The 13,189-nt window shown below is 48.1% G+C and overlaps 2 protein-coding genes across 14 annotated transcripts in view; one reads left to right on the forward strand and one right to left on the reverse strand.

The window, feature by feature from the left end:
* Positions 1-352, reverse strand: part of CDC123 (cell division cycle 123) — a 47,266-nt gene extending 46,914 nt beyond the window's left edge. For 5 of the 6 annotated variants that reach the window (XR_014817063.1, XR_014817065.1, XR_014817064.1 and 2 more), the window contains exon 1: positions 1-130. Coding sequence is in view for 2 of the 6 variants with exons in the window: in XM_005668196.4 (XP_005668253.1) it covers positions 1-74 (74 nt within the window). In the remaining 4 variants the exon portion in view is untranslated. 6 annotated transcript variants of the gene reach the window in all.
* Positions 171-13,189, forward strand: part of NUDT5 (nudix hydrolase 5) — a 24,754-nt gene continuing 11,735 nt past the window's right edge. For 3 of the 8 annotated variants that reach the window (XR_014818113.1, XM_084980544.1, XM_084980548.1), the window contains exons 1-3: positions 428-590; positions 10,755-10,862; positions 12,011-12,078. Coding sequence is in view for 5 of the 8 variants with exons in the window: in XM_084980544.1 (XP_084836670.1) it covers positions 10,800-10,862; positions 12,011-12,078 (131 nt within the window). In the remaining 3 variants the exon portion in view is untranslated. Of the gene's footprint in view, positions 384-427; positions 729-10,754; positions 10,863-12,010; positions 12,079-13,189 lie in introns of those variants that run through there. The other 5 variants (XR_014818115.1, XM_084980546.1, XR_014818114.1 and 2 more) reach the window with 3 other exon arrangements.

Genomic DNA, 13,189 nt, shown 5'->3' on the forward strand with positions numbered 1-13,189 from the left:
CTCTTGATGGTAAGGCTTCGGAACAGTGGATACCACGCGGAGAACTGACAGTGCAGCACATGCTCCTTCTTCATTCTCCAGCCTCCGCCGCCGCCTCTCCCTCTCCTCCCAGAACCCTCCCGGAACCCTCGTCGCCTGTCCCGGAAGTGCCCGCCGAGCTGGTTTGGTCCAGGGACACTTCCGGTCTATTAGGCGAAAAGGAAGCGGAGAGAAAGCACCTTGGGGCGTCCTTTAAGTGTACACTCGTGCCCGCATAAACACGCGCGCGCGCGCACACATGCACACAGTTCTGGCCCCGGAAGAGGAATTCTGGAAGCGCCGAGACCGAGATTGTAAACAGTGGGCGGCTCCACTTCTCGTCCGGCCTCGCACTGCCCCGGAAGGTAATCATCTAAGGCTATAGGTCACCGGCGGGGGTGCTACGGGTGCCGCGAGGGAACGAGCGCTCATCCTCTCTGCACCGCGAGACGCGGTTGTGCCTCCCCCAGTAGCGCAGCATCTTCGGTGACGACTGCCTCGGACCCGTGCTTTCTGCGTTCCTCCCGGTTCCTAAAGGAGTACGCATCCCTTCGCCCCACGCCTGGGAGGAGGTAACTGGGCGCGAGCCCATCACGCGCAGTGTCTCTTTGGGGGGAAGGAGGGCGCACACCTGGAGCTTGCCTGCAGCCACGCGCGTCTCCCCGGCTGCGGACCCGGCTCGCGTCCCGCAAGGCGCGGAGGGAGAGCGGGTTAAGAGACAAACCAGGGGCTGGGCTGGGAGAGCTGGGCTACTCGGAGTACAGAAAACAGGATACATCACGGTGAAATGTTAGCTTGATTGCAGCGTTTGGGTATCTGCAAAGGGAGGGACGGCTCCTCTTGGCCCATGGAGGGAAGGTTATGAGAAAGAGGAAAAAGATCTCGTCTTTACGGCTCTGGGGAGCTCGACTTTGGAGGTAGTAGAGGAGGTAAAAATTGGGAGCACAGAGGGGGAGAGGGGTGTCTCCTTTTGAGCGTTAAGTTCATTTATTCTAGCCTCGCAAAAGTAGCAGCGTGCAGAAACACGACCAGATTGTATCCGTATTCGTGCATGCTGGGTTCATAAGATTGTAAGAAATTCTAAGAGTTTTCCTCGTGGCTCAGTGGTTAACGAATCCGACTGGGAACCATGAGGCTGCGGTTCGATCCCTGGCCTCGCTCAGTGGGTTGGGGATCCGGCAGTTGCCTTGAGCTGTGGTGTAGGTCGCAGACGCGGCTCAAATCCCGCGTTGCTGTGGTGTAGGCCGGGCAGCTACAGCTCGGATTAGACCCCTAGCCTGGGAACCCCTCCGTATGCCGCGGGTGCGGCCCTAAAAAAAGGACGGGGAAAAAAAAGGAAAAAGAAGTTCTAGTCGAATTTTTAATTTCATACGTTTCCCCCTCTTTTTCGGCCCTTACCACACTCTCGTCGGTTCTTCCTTACTCCTTTCATAATGGCGTATCCGATGGGGACGAGAAAGTAGGGTACTAAAAAAAGTCACATTTATTTCTGTAAATGAATGAGAGGAGAAATGACTAGATGTTGAAAAACGCCTTTTAAACCTAGTCTTGCTCCTTAGAGTTAGGCTGCTTTGGGCTTCTCCCAGGCACCTTTGCCTGCCGGAAGACGCACATTTTGGGTACGCACGTTCTTACTGGCCCATTCTAACCCGTTTTAAATTAGAAAGAGGTGAGAACCCCACTGTACTCAGGCCTCCTTAGAAAGGTATTCATTCGGATATCTGCAGGATCCCCTGCCCTTTAGGCATTAGAAATTACCCCACTCCTCCAAGAATATGCAGTTTCATGTTTTTTTGTTATGCTCAAAAAATGCTGCTAAGTGGATTCATTGCGAGCAATGCTTTGAAACATAACATTTTTCAAAGCAGAGGTAAATCAAGAAATGTTGCAGTATATGTTGGGGGAGGGGCAGCGGTAGCAGGTCCTAAATACTTCTGAGATCCAGGATTATACAAACTTTTCTGTTTTCTGAAGACACCAAGAAGCAATATTCCCTGGATGCTGGGAGAATGGTGCGGGACTGCCAGGCCTAATTGAGGCTTCATGTTGGTGTGGTCACTCATGTGTGTTTGATTTGACCTAGAAATAAACAAGTTGCATCTGAGGGAAATGTCAGCACTGACGGGGTTAATTGGGGTAAGGTATTTTCTGCTGAAGGTAGGAGTGAACAGATCTGTAGGAGAAAGCAGAAACTGGGAACCTGTCTCAGTCTGGAAGGGTTGTATGTTAACAGCCTTTAGACGTTCAGACAGCTGCAACGCTTTAATACAGAATTGCAGTTATTTGTAGAGAAGCTGCTAAGTGTGTGCGCTTAAATAGAGGCACCCCAGGGAAGGGATTTGATGCAGGTGTCTTTTGGTCAGGCTGTATACTTCATAAGGGCTGCCGTTTTAACATTACAGTTGGTTGTAAGTAACTCGTTACACATTTAACCAGCATCACATAGATTAACGTTACAAACAGATGCTCCCGTATTTTGAATGGGTACAGCTAAATTTGATTTCACGGGTTTTTGGCAGCCACCATGTTTATCTTTTCTTTACGTACCCATCAACGGTTTATGTTCCTCAGGTTTCTTCAGTGAAACCTTTACAACAGAGGAAATAGTTGCTTTTTCTCTTGAGTGCCAAAAAAATATCAGTAGCCAAGGTGATGGGGCAGGCAGGGTGGTTATTGAGCTATTTCAAATGAAATAATAAAAAACATTCCTTCTCTGAATCCGTAACATGATGAGTATTGTAGATGAGTGTTTCCAGCAGCCTCCTGGTTTTCTCCATTTGGGATGTCTTGCCAACATCTCAAGCTCAGTGTGTCCAAATGTAAGCGCTGTACCGCCCCTTTCTCCTGATGTCTTTTTTTTATTATTATTATTATTTTTTATTTTTTGGCTGCTCCTGCAGCATATGGAGGTTCATGGGCCAGGGACTGAACCTGCACCACAGTAGTAAGCAGAACTGCAGCATTGACGGTAATCCCCTTAACCCACTGAGCCACCAGGAAACTCCTCTCCTGATGTCCTTTAAGATCTTTTTGGAATTAGCTTTGGAAACCCCTTCCCCAGAAACTGTTTTAGGAAAAGTTGAAAAGTCTCATGTGGAAATTCTCCTGGGTTGCATTGGGTTAAGGAACTGGCATTGTCACTGCAGGTGCTTGGGGCCCGGGCACTTTCCCAGGTGACAGGGAACATGCAACAAAAACAAAGTCTCATTTGCAGGGAATTAAATCTTGTTTGCCCCAGCCCAAACCAGTACTGTCTCTTTCCTGGGCTATCACAGGAAGTTCTTTTCTGGTCTTACTGCTTTCTATCTGTAACCAAAGAACTTGCCCAAGGTTAATTACTATCAGTTCACACTTGCTCAACCAGCACTAAATGTAATGATTGTAAGTCACCTGATAAATGATCATAAAAGTACCAAGTAGTATAATTTCAACAAAATGTTAGTTCCTTCCCTGTCTGGCCAACCCCTAACACCTACCACCTAGGAAGAGAGAAGGAAAAAGAAAGCTTTCCCTCATTAACAAAGTAACTTCTGGAAGCTTGCCTGATGTGAGGATAATATTGTCGTCAGCAAAGAAGAGCCCACTTAGAGTGCATCCATTTGCTGTGGTTACCAAAATTTTACCATAGATAATAAAAGGACTGATTAAAATATCTTTAAAAAACTAAAATTCTTTGCAGTTTTATGATTATAACCAAGATTATTAAGTCTAACTGTACTAATCGATGGTTCGTAGCAAACCGAATGGCTTTTCTGTGTAATTATTCTGAATGTAAAATGGCATCTTAGACATGCCTATTAACACAATCACGGGTCTTCTTCTGCAAAAATTGGTCTCCCACTTAATTTCTTTCATGTCACCTTGTTGATTTCTCTATCCATGTATTAAACTGTTCTAACTGCCTGACCTACATCTGTCGATCAGAAGTTATTTACGGTAAGAGCTCGCACATCTTTTCTTGGTTCAGTATAGATGGTGCTCACAACACTTTGCTATTAGTTGGGAGAGACCGGGAGCCCAACTGCTTCTGATTTCTTGCTGTGGTTTTTTTTGCTTCACTTTGCAGCCTCAGCAAACAGCAGGATTCAGGTTTGGGACTGAGTGATGAGGAGCCTGGGTGCAAACTCTATAGCCTGGCTTTTGAGATTCTTGGTTTCACTCGAATCTTATTCCCTCTAATCCAGCTGACATACCTAATACTCAAATGCCTAAGTTTGTGGAAAAGCGATCATTTACCTTCCTCCGTCCGTGGCGTATTCTGAGGACTAAACCCAGGAGGAGCATACTTACAGGGGCCTGGGGAGCCACTTAAGGTTGCTGAGTGCTTTGTTTGCCTGCGGATTGCGGGGGAGGGACGGGCATCTAGCCCGAATCATAAATATGCCCTCTGAAATGTGTCTGTAAATGTTAATATCATCCATACCACGTGGGGTTTGTTTTTGCTTTGTTTTGGGAGGGCGTGGGGCGGGGGAGGTGGAGAGCCGGGTGGGGGGGCTTCCCAGACCCTCCCTCATTTCTCAGCCCTTGCCCCAGTTAGTGTCGCTGCCTTTGTTCCTAGGATTCCAACTGCTCAGAGTGCTGCCTTCTCCTCTGTAAATCCTATCTTAGTGTCTGACTGCCTTTTTAAAAGTCTTTCCTTCTGTGTCCCCTCCCTCCTGAGCCGATGTGGTTGGTGCCTCATTTAAAGCACTCTGCTCTGGTATTGCATTATCTTTCCAACAGGAATTTGCCCTTCTGGTCATTTGAGTGCTAAAGCATGAGGTCCCCAGGGGCAGGAGTAGTGGTCACTTTGCACTTGCTGTATCCGTGAACTTTTGAACCGCCCGTGCTCACACAGCTCATTGGACACTGCTGCTGGCGCTGGACCGGCCTTCTAGGAATCCTGTGACCTTCTCCCCCCCCGCTGCAGTTTATGTGCCCTGGGAAAATCATACATCTGACCCGTCATAGACCTTCGGTGTTCACACCCAAATAAATTCAGGTAGATTATGTGGGTTAAACAACACTCAATATTGTGTTCATGGGGGAGTTTACTTCGAATATGCCTATTAGCAGTAAAATGCAGACGACCTTCAGGTCTAGCCAATGAAGGGAAGAAAATTCACGTTACACTTTACTTTTAAATTTCAGAATAGCATGGGCTCAGTTTAGGAGCACTCTTGGAGTGCTGATGGAGGCAGGGGTGCCACTTTCTCCTGTCCTCTGCTTGCGTCCAGCGCCACACGGCACCATGTAGCTTCTGCTTCTGAAATACTAACTCAACACTATTTCTGAGGTGCTTTCATAATCCAGAACATTATGGGAATCCCATGGTAAAGAATATACTTCTGGGAGTTGCTGTCATGGCTCAGGTGGGTAACAAACTCTACTAGCATCCGTGAGGACGTGGGTTCAATCCCTGGCCTTGCTTAGTGGGTTAAGGATCCAGTGTTGCCGTGAGCTGTGGTGTAGGTCGCAGATAAGGCTCAGATCCCGAGTTGCTGTGGCTGTGGTGTAGGCCGGCAGCCTCAGCTCCGATTGGACCCCTAGCCTGGGAACCTCCACATGCCGTGGGTGCAGCCCTAAAAAGACAAAAAGACCAAAGAATATACTTCTGAAATCACTCTTTAATCCCATTTTTGTTTTTTTATACGGCCAGTAGATGGCTACAGACTGCTGTTTCCCCCTGGGGCCAGTTGCATTCCAAGTAACCACCCCAGAGCAGCCCAGCCCCCTTCACCACTTCTGTCTTTTTTTGTAATTCATGTCTGGAGCTTGGTTTTTCTAGAGCTCTTAACATTCTAGCTTAAACATTTTAAAATAAAATCTGAAACAACTGCTTATAGCTTAACACCTGCCAATCAGGGCCTGACTTTTCATTATTGGGGCTGTTTGGTGCTTGACTTGGTCAGTTAGCTGAGGAGGAGGGTGAGGATGTCCTTGAGGAGAGGCTCTTGTCACCCTTTTGGTGTCAGCCATCCCTTGGAACATCTAAGGGCAGCTGTAAAGAGTAACCTAAGGGGACCCAGCTCATGGCTGAAATGCCTTAGAGTCTCATGTAAATTCGAAGGAACTAGATGCCCCTTTGCTCCTGAAGATACTCACGTGGGGGCCCAGGGAGGACCTCTGTGTTTTTCTAAATTGGCGTCATTGACCATTTTTTCTACAGGGAAGCCAGATTAAGATCTTTCCAGGAGTTCCCGCCATGGCTCCATGGTAACAAACCTGACTAGTATCCATGAGGATGTGGGTTTGATCCCCGGCCTCGCTCAGTGGGTTAAGGATCCAGCATTGCCTTGAGTTGCAGTGTAGGTCAAAGGCAAGGCTCAGATCCCACATTGCTGTGGCTATGGTGTAGGCTGGCAGCTACAGCCCTGATTCGATCCCTAGCCTGGAAATTTCCATGTGCCATGGGTGCTGTCCTAAAAAACAAACAAAAAAAATCTTTCCATAGAGAAAATTAGCGATTTTCTAGCTCTTGCTATCTGCTCTTCTACTGATGCTTGTACCTTTTAAGGACTGCAGTTCCCTGCTTTTAAGAAGTTTTGGGGGGAGTTCCCATCGTGGCTCAGTGGTTAACGAATCCGACTAGGAACCATGAGGTTGCAGGTTTGATCCCTGGCCTTGCTCGGTTAAGGATCCGGCATTGCCATGAGCTGTGGTGTGGGTTGCAGATGAGGCTCAGATCCCTCGTTGCTGTGGCTCTGGCGTAGGCCAGCAACTGCAGCCCTGATTCGACCCCTAGTCTGGGAACCTCCATATGCTGTGGTCGTGGCCCTAGAAATGGCAAAAAGATGAAAAAAAAAAAAAAAGAAATTTTGGGTATGCACAGAAGTTATTTAGGGTCAAAGAGTCACTTTAAAAGAAGACTTAGACATTTGACTTAATCCAAGCATTCGGTGCAGTTCTAGACAGATTACGGCATACACTGAGATTGCTTGATTGCCTTTTTAAAATTTTTCTTTTAAACGTCAGAACTAAAAGTGGAAGAGAAATTTTTCTTCTCTGATGTATGTGTTAATAGAAGGGAATGGAAGTCGAAAAGATATAAATCTAGTGGATAAAGTTCTTTTCTCTGGAGGTAGAGCACACAGCTCACAGGGAGGAGCCGGCCCTTGGTTTTACTGCCCGGTGGTTAGTTTCCCTCTGGGCAGCATACTACTCTGCTTGCCTATAATACTAATGTGTTTTGTTCTGTTTTTTGTTTAGGGCCCCACTTGGGGCATAGCGAAGTTCCCAGGCTAGAGCTCGAGTTGGAGCTGCAGCTGCCGGCCGACCTGGCAGCTCACAGCAATGCTGGATCCTTAATCCACTGAGTGGGACTAGGGATCAAACCCACATCCTAATGGATACTAGTCGTGCTCTTAACCTGCTGAACCACAACAGGAACTCCTGCATTGCCTACAATAATGTAAACTGTTTATCTGATATAAACCAATGCCAATTAAAAGTTTACCTGAGTTCCCTTGTGGCGCAGTGCTTCAAGGATCCGGCACAGCAGTCACAATGCTGGATCCTTAACCCACTGAGCCACAAGGGAATTCCATTACACTTCTTTTGAGAAATGTCTATTTAGATCCTTTGCCGGTTATTAATCAGGTTGTCTTTTTCTTTGTTTTTGTTTTTCGTTTTAGGGCTGTATCCAGGGCATATGGAAATTCCCAGGCTAGGGGTCGAATCAGAGCTACAGCTGCCGGCCTGCGCCACAGCCGTAGCATTGCCAGGTCCGAGCCGTGTCTGCAACCTACACCACAGTTCAGGCAATGCCGGATTCTTAACCCATTGAGTGAGGCCAGGGATCAAACCCGCATCCTCATGGATGCTAGTCAGCATCGTTTCTGATGAGCCACGATGGGAACTCCAGGTTGTCTTAATTATTGTGTTGTAAGAGTTTTTATTACATATTTCAGATACGGGTCTCCTATCGGATTTGCAGACTTTTTTCCCATTCTGTGGGTTGTTTTTCTACTATCTTGATCGTATCCTTTGAAACACAAAAGTTTTGAATTTTAATGAAATGCAGTTTATTTTTTCTTTGGTCACTTGTGCATTAGGTGTCATGTCTAAGACAATTGCCTAATCCAAGAAGGTGAAAATATACACTTCCATTTTCTTCTAAGAGTTTATAGAACTCCTGTAATTAGGGCTTTGACCCATTTTCAGTTCATTTTTATATATGGTGTTTGTTTTCATTCTCGTGTGTGTGCGTATCTAGTCCTAGACAATGTGTTAAAAAGACTGTTCTTTCCACCACGGAATTGTCTTGGCATCTCCTGTTGAAAATCAGTTCACCGTAAATCTGTGGCTTTAATTCTGGATTCTCAGTTCTCCCTCTCTCATATGTATGTCTGTCCTTACGCCAGTACCCACACCATCTTGATTACTGAAGCTATAAAAGCACGTTTTGAAATCTGGAAGTGTGAATTCTTAAACTTTGTGCCAAGAAATTTTGAAATTGAATTTCACTTAAAGATGAGTAGACAAGGAACTATTCTTCAGAACAAGTCTAAGCAGGCCCCCCAAACTAATCTAATTCTTAGAAACAGGTTGGCTTTCTAGAGCCAGTTATGCAGCCAGCTTCACTGTACTTCTTCATTCATTTATTCATTGGTGATTCCAGGGAGTTTTTATAGCAACATAACTGTGAGCAGTTGAAAGTTGGACAGTGTGAAGAGGGAGTTCCCGTCAGGGCCCAGCAGTTAATGAACCTGACTGGTATGCATGAGGTTGCAGGTTCCATCCCTGACCTTGCTCAGTGGGTTAAGGATCTGGTGCTGCCGTGAGCTGTGGTGGAGGTCGCAGGTGTGGCTACAGCTTTGATTGGACCCCTAGCCTGGGAACCTCCATACGCTGCAGCTACAGCCCTAAAAAGACCAAAAAAGACGATGTGGGAGTTCCCATGGTGGCGCAGAGGAAACAAATCCGACTAGGAACCATGAGGCTGCGGGTTGGATCCCTGGCCTTGCTCAGTGGGTTAAGGATCCAGCATTGCCGTGAGCTGTGGTGTAGGTCGCAGACGAGGCTGGGATCCTGTGTTACTGTGGCTCTGGCGTAGGCCCTAAAAAGGACAAAAGACAAAAAAAAAAAAAAAAAAAGACGATGTGAAGAAAAATCTAGTGTCTGGGAGAGGGTTTTGGTCTTAACCAGACCGGTGGCAGGAGGGCCAGGACGCGTTCAGGACACATTAGCGGTGGGACTCCTAGGACTTGGAAGGGATGAGTTACGGCTGGTGAGGGAGCTGAGGGATGGGCAAGCTTCTCCTTCTGGCTCGGCAGTGGTGCGTCGCTGTGGCTGAGGAGGAGACTGGGGGGCTGAGGAACGATCCGCAGCCGTCTCATCTGGTCCTCTAAGACACCTGCAGGCTCACAGCAGAGGGGAGAGGAGTGGACGGTGTAGTAGGGCTCGCTGGCTGGTGGTGTTTTAGGTGGAGTTTGAAGTTGTGATGGATGGTTGAATTATCAGCTCAGGTCCCGGAAGAACCAGAGAGCGGACTCTTCCCTCTAGGATGGTTGGTAAGAGAGCTGATGTGTGGGGGTCTCTCCTTCCCTGGAGCCACAGTTAGGGACCGGGTGGGTCAGGGAACTCCAGGACTTCGTTAGAGTGAAGGGCTGGACTAGCCGCTGAGGAATACAGATAAAATAATAAGGAAACAGAAAATCAGAATGAAAAGGGTAAGACAGGGTTGATTCAGGAAGTCCAGCAGCTAAATATTATTTCCTGAGAGAACAGAGAAAACAGAAGGGAGGAAGTTGTCAGGGAAATAGTTCAGGAAGCATAGTAAGAAGTTTCCAGATTGAAAGGACACGCTTGACCAACAGTAACATCAGCGTGAAGACGTGAATCACTGCAGGTTTCCAGAGAAAGAACAAGGGTCACGTCAGTAAAGGATTTAGGGAGCTCCCATCCTGGTTCAGTGGGTTAAGAACCTGACTCATGTATCCATGAGGACGTGGGTTTGATCCCTGGCCTCCCTCAGTGGGTTAAGATGCAGCGTTGCTGTGAGCTGGGGTGCAGGTCGCAGTCGTGGCTCAGATCTGCGTGGCCGTGGCGCAGGCTGGCGGCCGCAGCTCCAATTCATCCCTTAGCCCAGGAACTTCCACATGCTGCGGGTGCAGCCCTAAAAGGAAAGAAAAAGAAAAAAGGATTCTGAGCAGTGTCCTCAAGTTGCTGACAGAAAAGGATTTTCAGCCCCAAATTGTATCTGCAGCCAGCTTATCAATGAACTTTGAGGGTAGAAAAAAGATTTTTTCCAGACGTGTAGGGTACAGAATAGAGGGAATTCGCTGAGCTGGAGGAGTGGTAGCACACAGCCGGGATGAGGCCTGCTCTTTCCGAACAGGTCTTGGTTCTAGTTCATTGGTCCTGTGCAACTGTGACTTTGATCCATGTCAAAACCTGGAAGTGAACGGGCCACTGACGTGGGTGTGCTACTGTAGATGATTAAAAGGAATATCCGTTTACCCCTTGCACTGAAGATAAGGGGGAGGCAGACAAGCGGGGCAGCGCTTGGCTGGGGCGGGGCAGGGCTGGCGGGAGGTGTCCTCAGCTCGGAGTCAGCACTCCCCCCGCTGTCCTGGGGCCTGGTCCCCGCCCGCTGCTCTCCCTGGGACCCCTGTGCGCTCTCCTGTGTGGAGGCCTTTGCCTTTCCTGTACCATCTTGGGCAGTGCCCCCCATCCCCACAGGAGGAAAGCACCTGTGGACAGATGTTTAATTCAGAAAAATTGATGTGGCTTCAACAAAGCTCCTTCTCTTACAGTGTGAACTTTTTGCTGGGGGCCCATAAAGACCGACAAGTTTGAAAATGGACCAGCAAGAGCCAGCGGAGCCTTCTCCGAATTCCAAACAGGCTGTTATTTCAGAGGAGGTATAAATTGCTTTTCTTCACTTCCCTTCCCCTTTGCCATATAAAGCTTGTGTTTTCAAGAACTGTGTAGACTGTTTGCTATTTCAAATGACTGCTTTTAATTCTTCATGACAGTTTTAGGACTCAGGGACATTTTTGCTTTCGTGCGGGAGCAGTGCTGTCTCTCTCTTACTTAGGTGTATTAGTGAGATCGAGGCTGTTCCTAAAGTGGACTTTGGCTCTTGATACAAAAATTCTCCATTATGGGAGTTTCCGTCGTGGCGCAGTGGTTAACGAATCCGACTAGGAAACATGAGGTTGCGGGTTTGGTCCCTGCCCTTGCTCAGTGGGTTAACGATCCGGCATTGCCGTGAGCTGTGGTGTAGGTTGCAGACGCGGCTCGGATCTCATGTTGCTGTTGCTGTGGCTGTGACTTAGGCTGGTGGCAACAGCTCCAATTAGACCCCTAGCCTGGGACCCTCCATATGCTGCGGGAGCGGCCCTAGAAAAGAGAAAAAAAAACAAAAAGTGGAAGATGGACCGGTAAGAAAGAGGCTGCTTACTCTTGATGCACGCAATGGACTTTGTCTTCCGTCACTCCCGGGAACCGGAACTCCTCAGCAGAACGATGCTGGGGGCCCCTCAGACTGGGTGGGGGACCTGTGTTGTCCCTGTGGGAAGTCTAGTCCTTGGCCATGGTGTCCGTCTCAGCTGTGCCTTGTTGTCACTGACAGTCAAATGCCACTGAGTGCTCACATCCTAAACACACCTGCCTGACTGGCACCCAGATGCCCAGATCAGAGAATGTTGGGAGCCTCCACTCCCTCCTCCTTCCCCCTCCCTCCTGCTCCCTCCTCCCTCTCTCCCTCCTTTCCCCTCCCTCCTCACCCCTCCCTTCCTCCCCCCCATCCCTGTCCTCCTCACACCCAGGAACTTGCCAACTCTCATTTCTTTTCACCTTGCAGTCCTACCTCTAAAATGCCACAGAGCAGCACACCCACCATCAGAAAAACTGCTTTTAATAATTTGAACTAAAACTGGCAGAGATTTTGGGGAGGGAAACACAGACATTGGAAGAGCCACATAGAGAAAGTTTGAAAGGAAAAAAACCTACATAAAAAGCAACTCAGTTTGAAAGGTTCCCAGCTTACTGTCTGATCTCCTTTTAGTTAATTTCAGAAGGAAAATGGATCAAGCTTGAAAAAACAACTTACAGGGATCCTACTGGAAAAACAAGGTAAACTATTTTTTTTTTTAATAAACTATTTTGTAAAATGCTCAGTATTTGGGTTCTCAGAGTCTCTATTTAGTGTTTGTCATAAACTTTGATATTTTTCTCATTGTAAACTCTGTTTTAAGACTCTAAACAATTTACTAAATGATCAAATAAGAATATAGAGTTTCTTTGTAAGAGAATAAATACATCTCTCATCGGTGTGAAATGACAGGAACTTGCAGGAAGCTTAAAAACAACTTGTGACGACAGCTACCTAAGTAGCAGCATGTGGCCGTGAGGCTCAGCGCTGGAGAGCTGCGCATTAAGATACCCACAGCTCTGGCAGACCCTGGAGCAAGAGAACCGAGCCCACGTGCCCCATCCCGAGCGGGTGAGGGTGCTGCTGCCCAGCTGGCAGTGGAGGACTCGGCCCCAGAGATGCGCTCACACTTGAGAAAGCACGGCCAGGGCTCGGAGCCCAGCTCACCGTGGTAGAGTTTGGGTCTCCTTCCCGCCAGGTTAAGGGGACACAGTGTAGCCCCTCGCCCTGCTGAGTGTGAAGGCACATGCCGGCTGCGCCCTCGCAGCTCTGCTCTGCACCTGCTCCTTCCAGCCCTCCTTCATCAAGGATGTGCAGCGGGATCCCGTGAAGGTTTTTTCCCCATAATCGTCTCCCCTCTGGAGAGCTTGCTTCAGTAGTTGGGAGTGGGCTCTGAGGTCTCCCAGCCACCACACTGAGGGTCCTGTTGCAGCACTTCTCTGTCATCTGTCACCGCAGGACGGCGCTGTGGCCTCCAAGGAGCTCTTGTGTGAACCAATAACACTTCATACCCGAATGTCAAGCTTTGAAGAATGAACCTCCATACTTTACTGTAGGCTGGGATTAATAAATGTACGAAGTACTGCATGTACAAAACAAAACTGCAGCTATAGAGAATCCTTTGTTCCCCTGTCTTACTCACGGAAGAGGCTGTGGAATTGGTTTTAGGAGTCCAAAGATAAGCTGGCTTGTGTGCCCCTTCCTGACATTCAGGATAGAGCTGAGCTCATCCTCCGTCGCTTGCTTGTCTCGAGGCGTCGGTTGACTGGAGGAAGGAAAGTACAACGGGCTTTCCTATAACAAAGACTGAAA

The sequence above is a fragment of the Sus scrofa genome, chromosome 10, assembly GCF_054392235.1.
Source record: "Sus scrofa isolate SSC_HxYL_T2T_F1_AM1 chromosome 10, Sscrofa_HxYL_maternal_Yorkshire_Landrace_v2.0, whole genome shotgun sequence".
Taxonomy (NCBI): Eukaryota; Metazoa; Chordata; class Mammalia; order Artiodactyla; family Suidae; genus Sus; species Sus scrofa.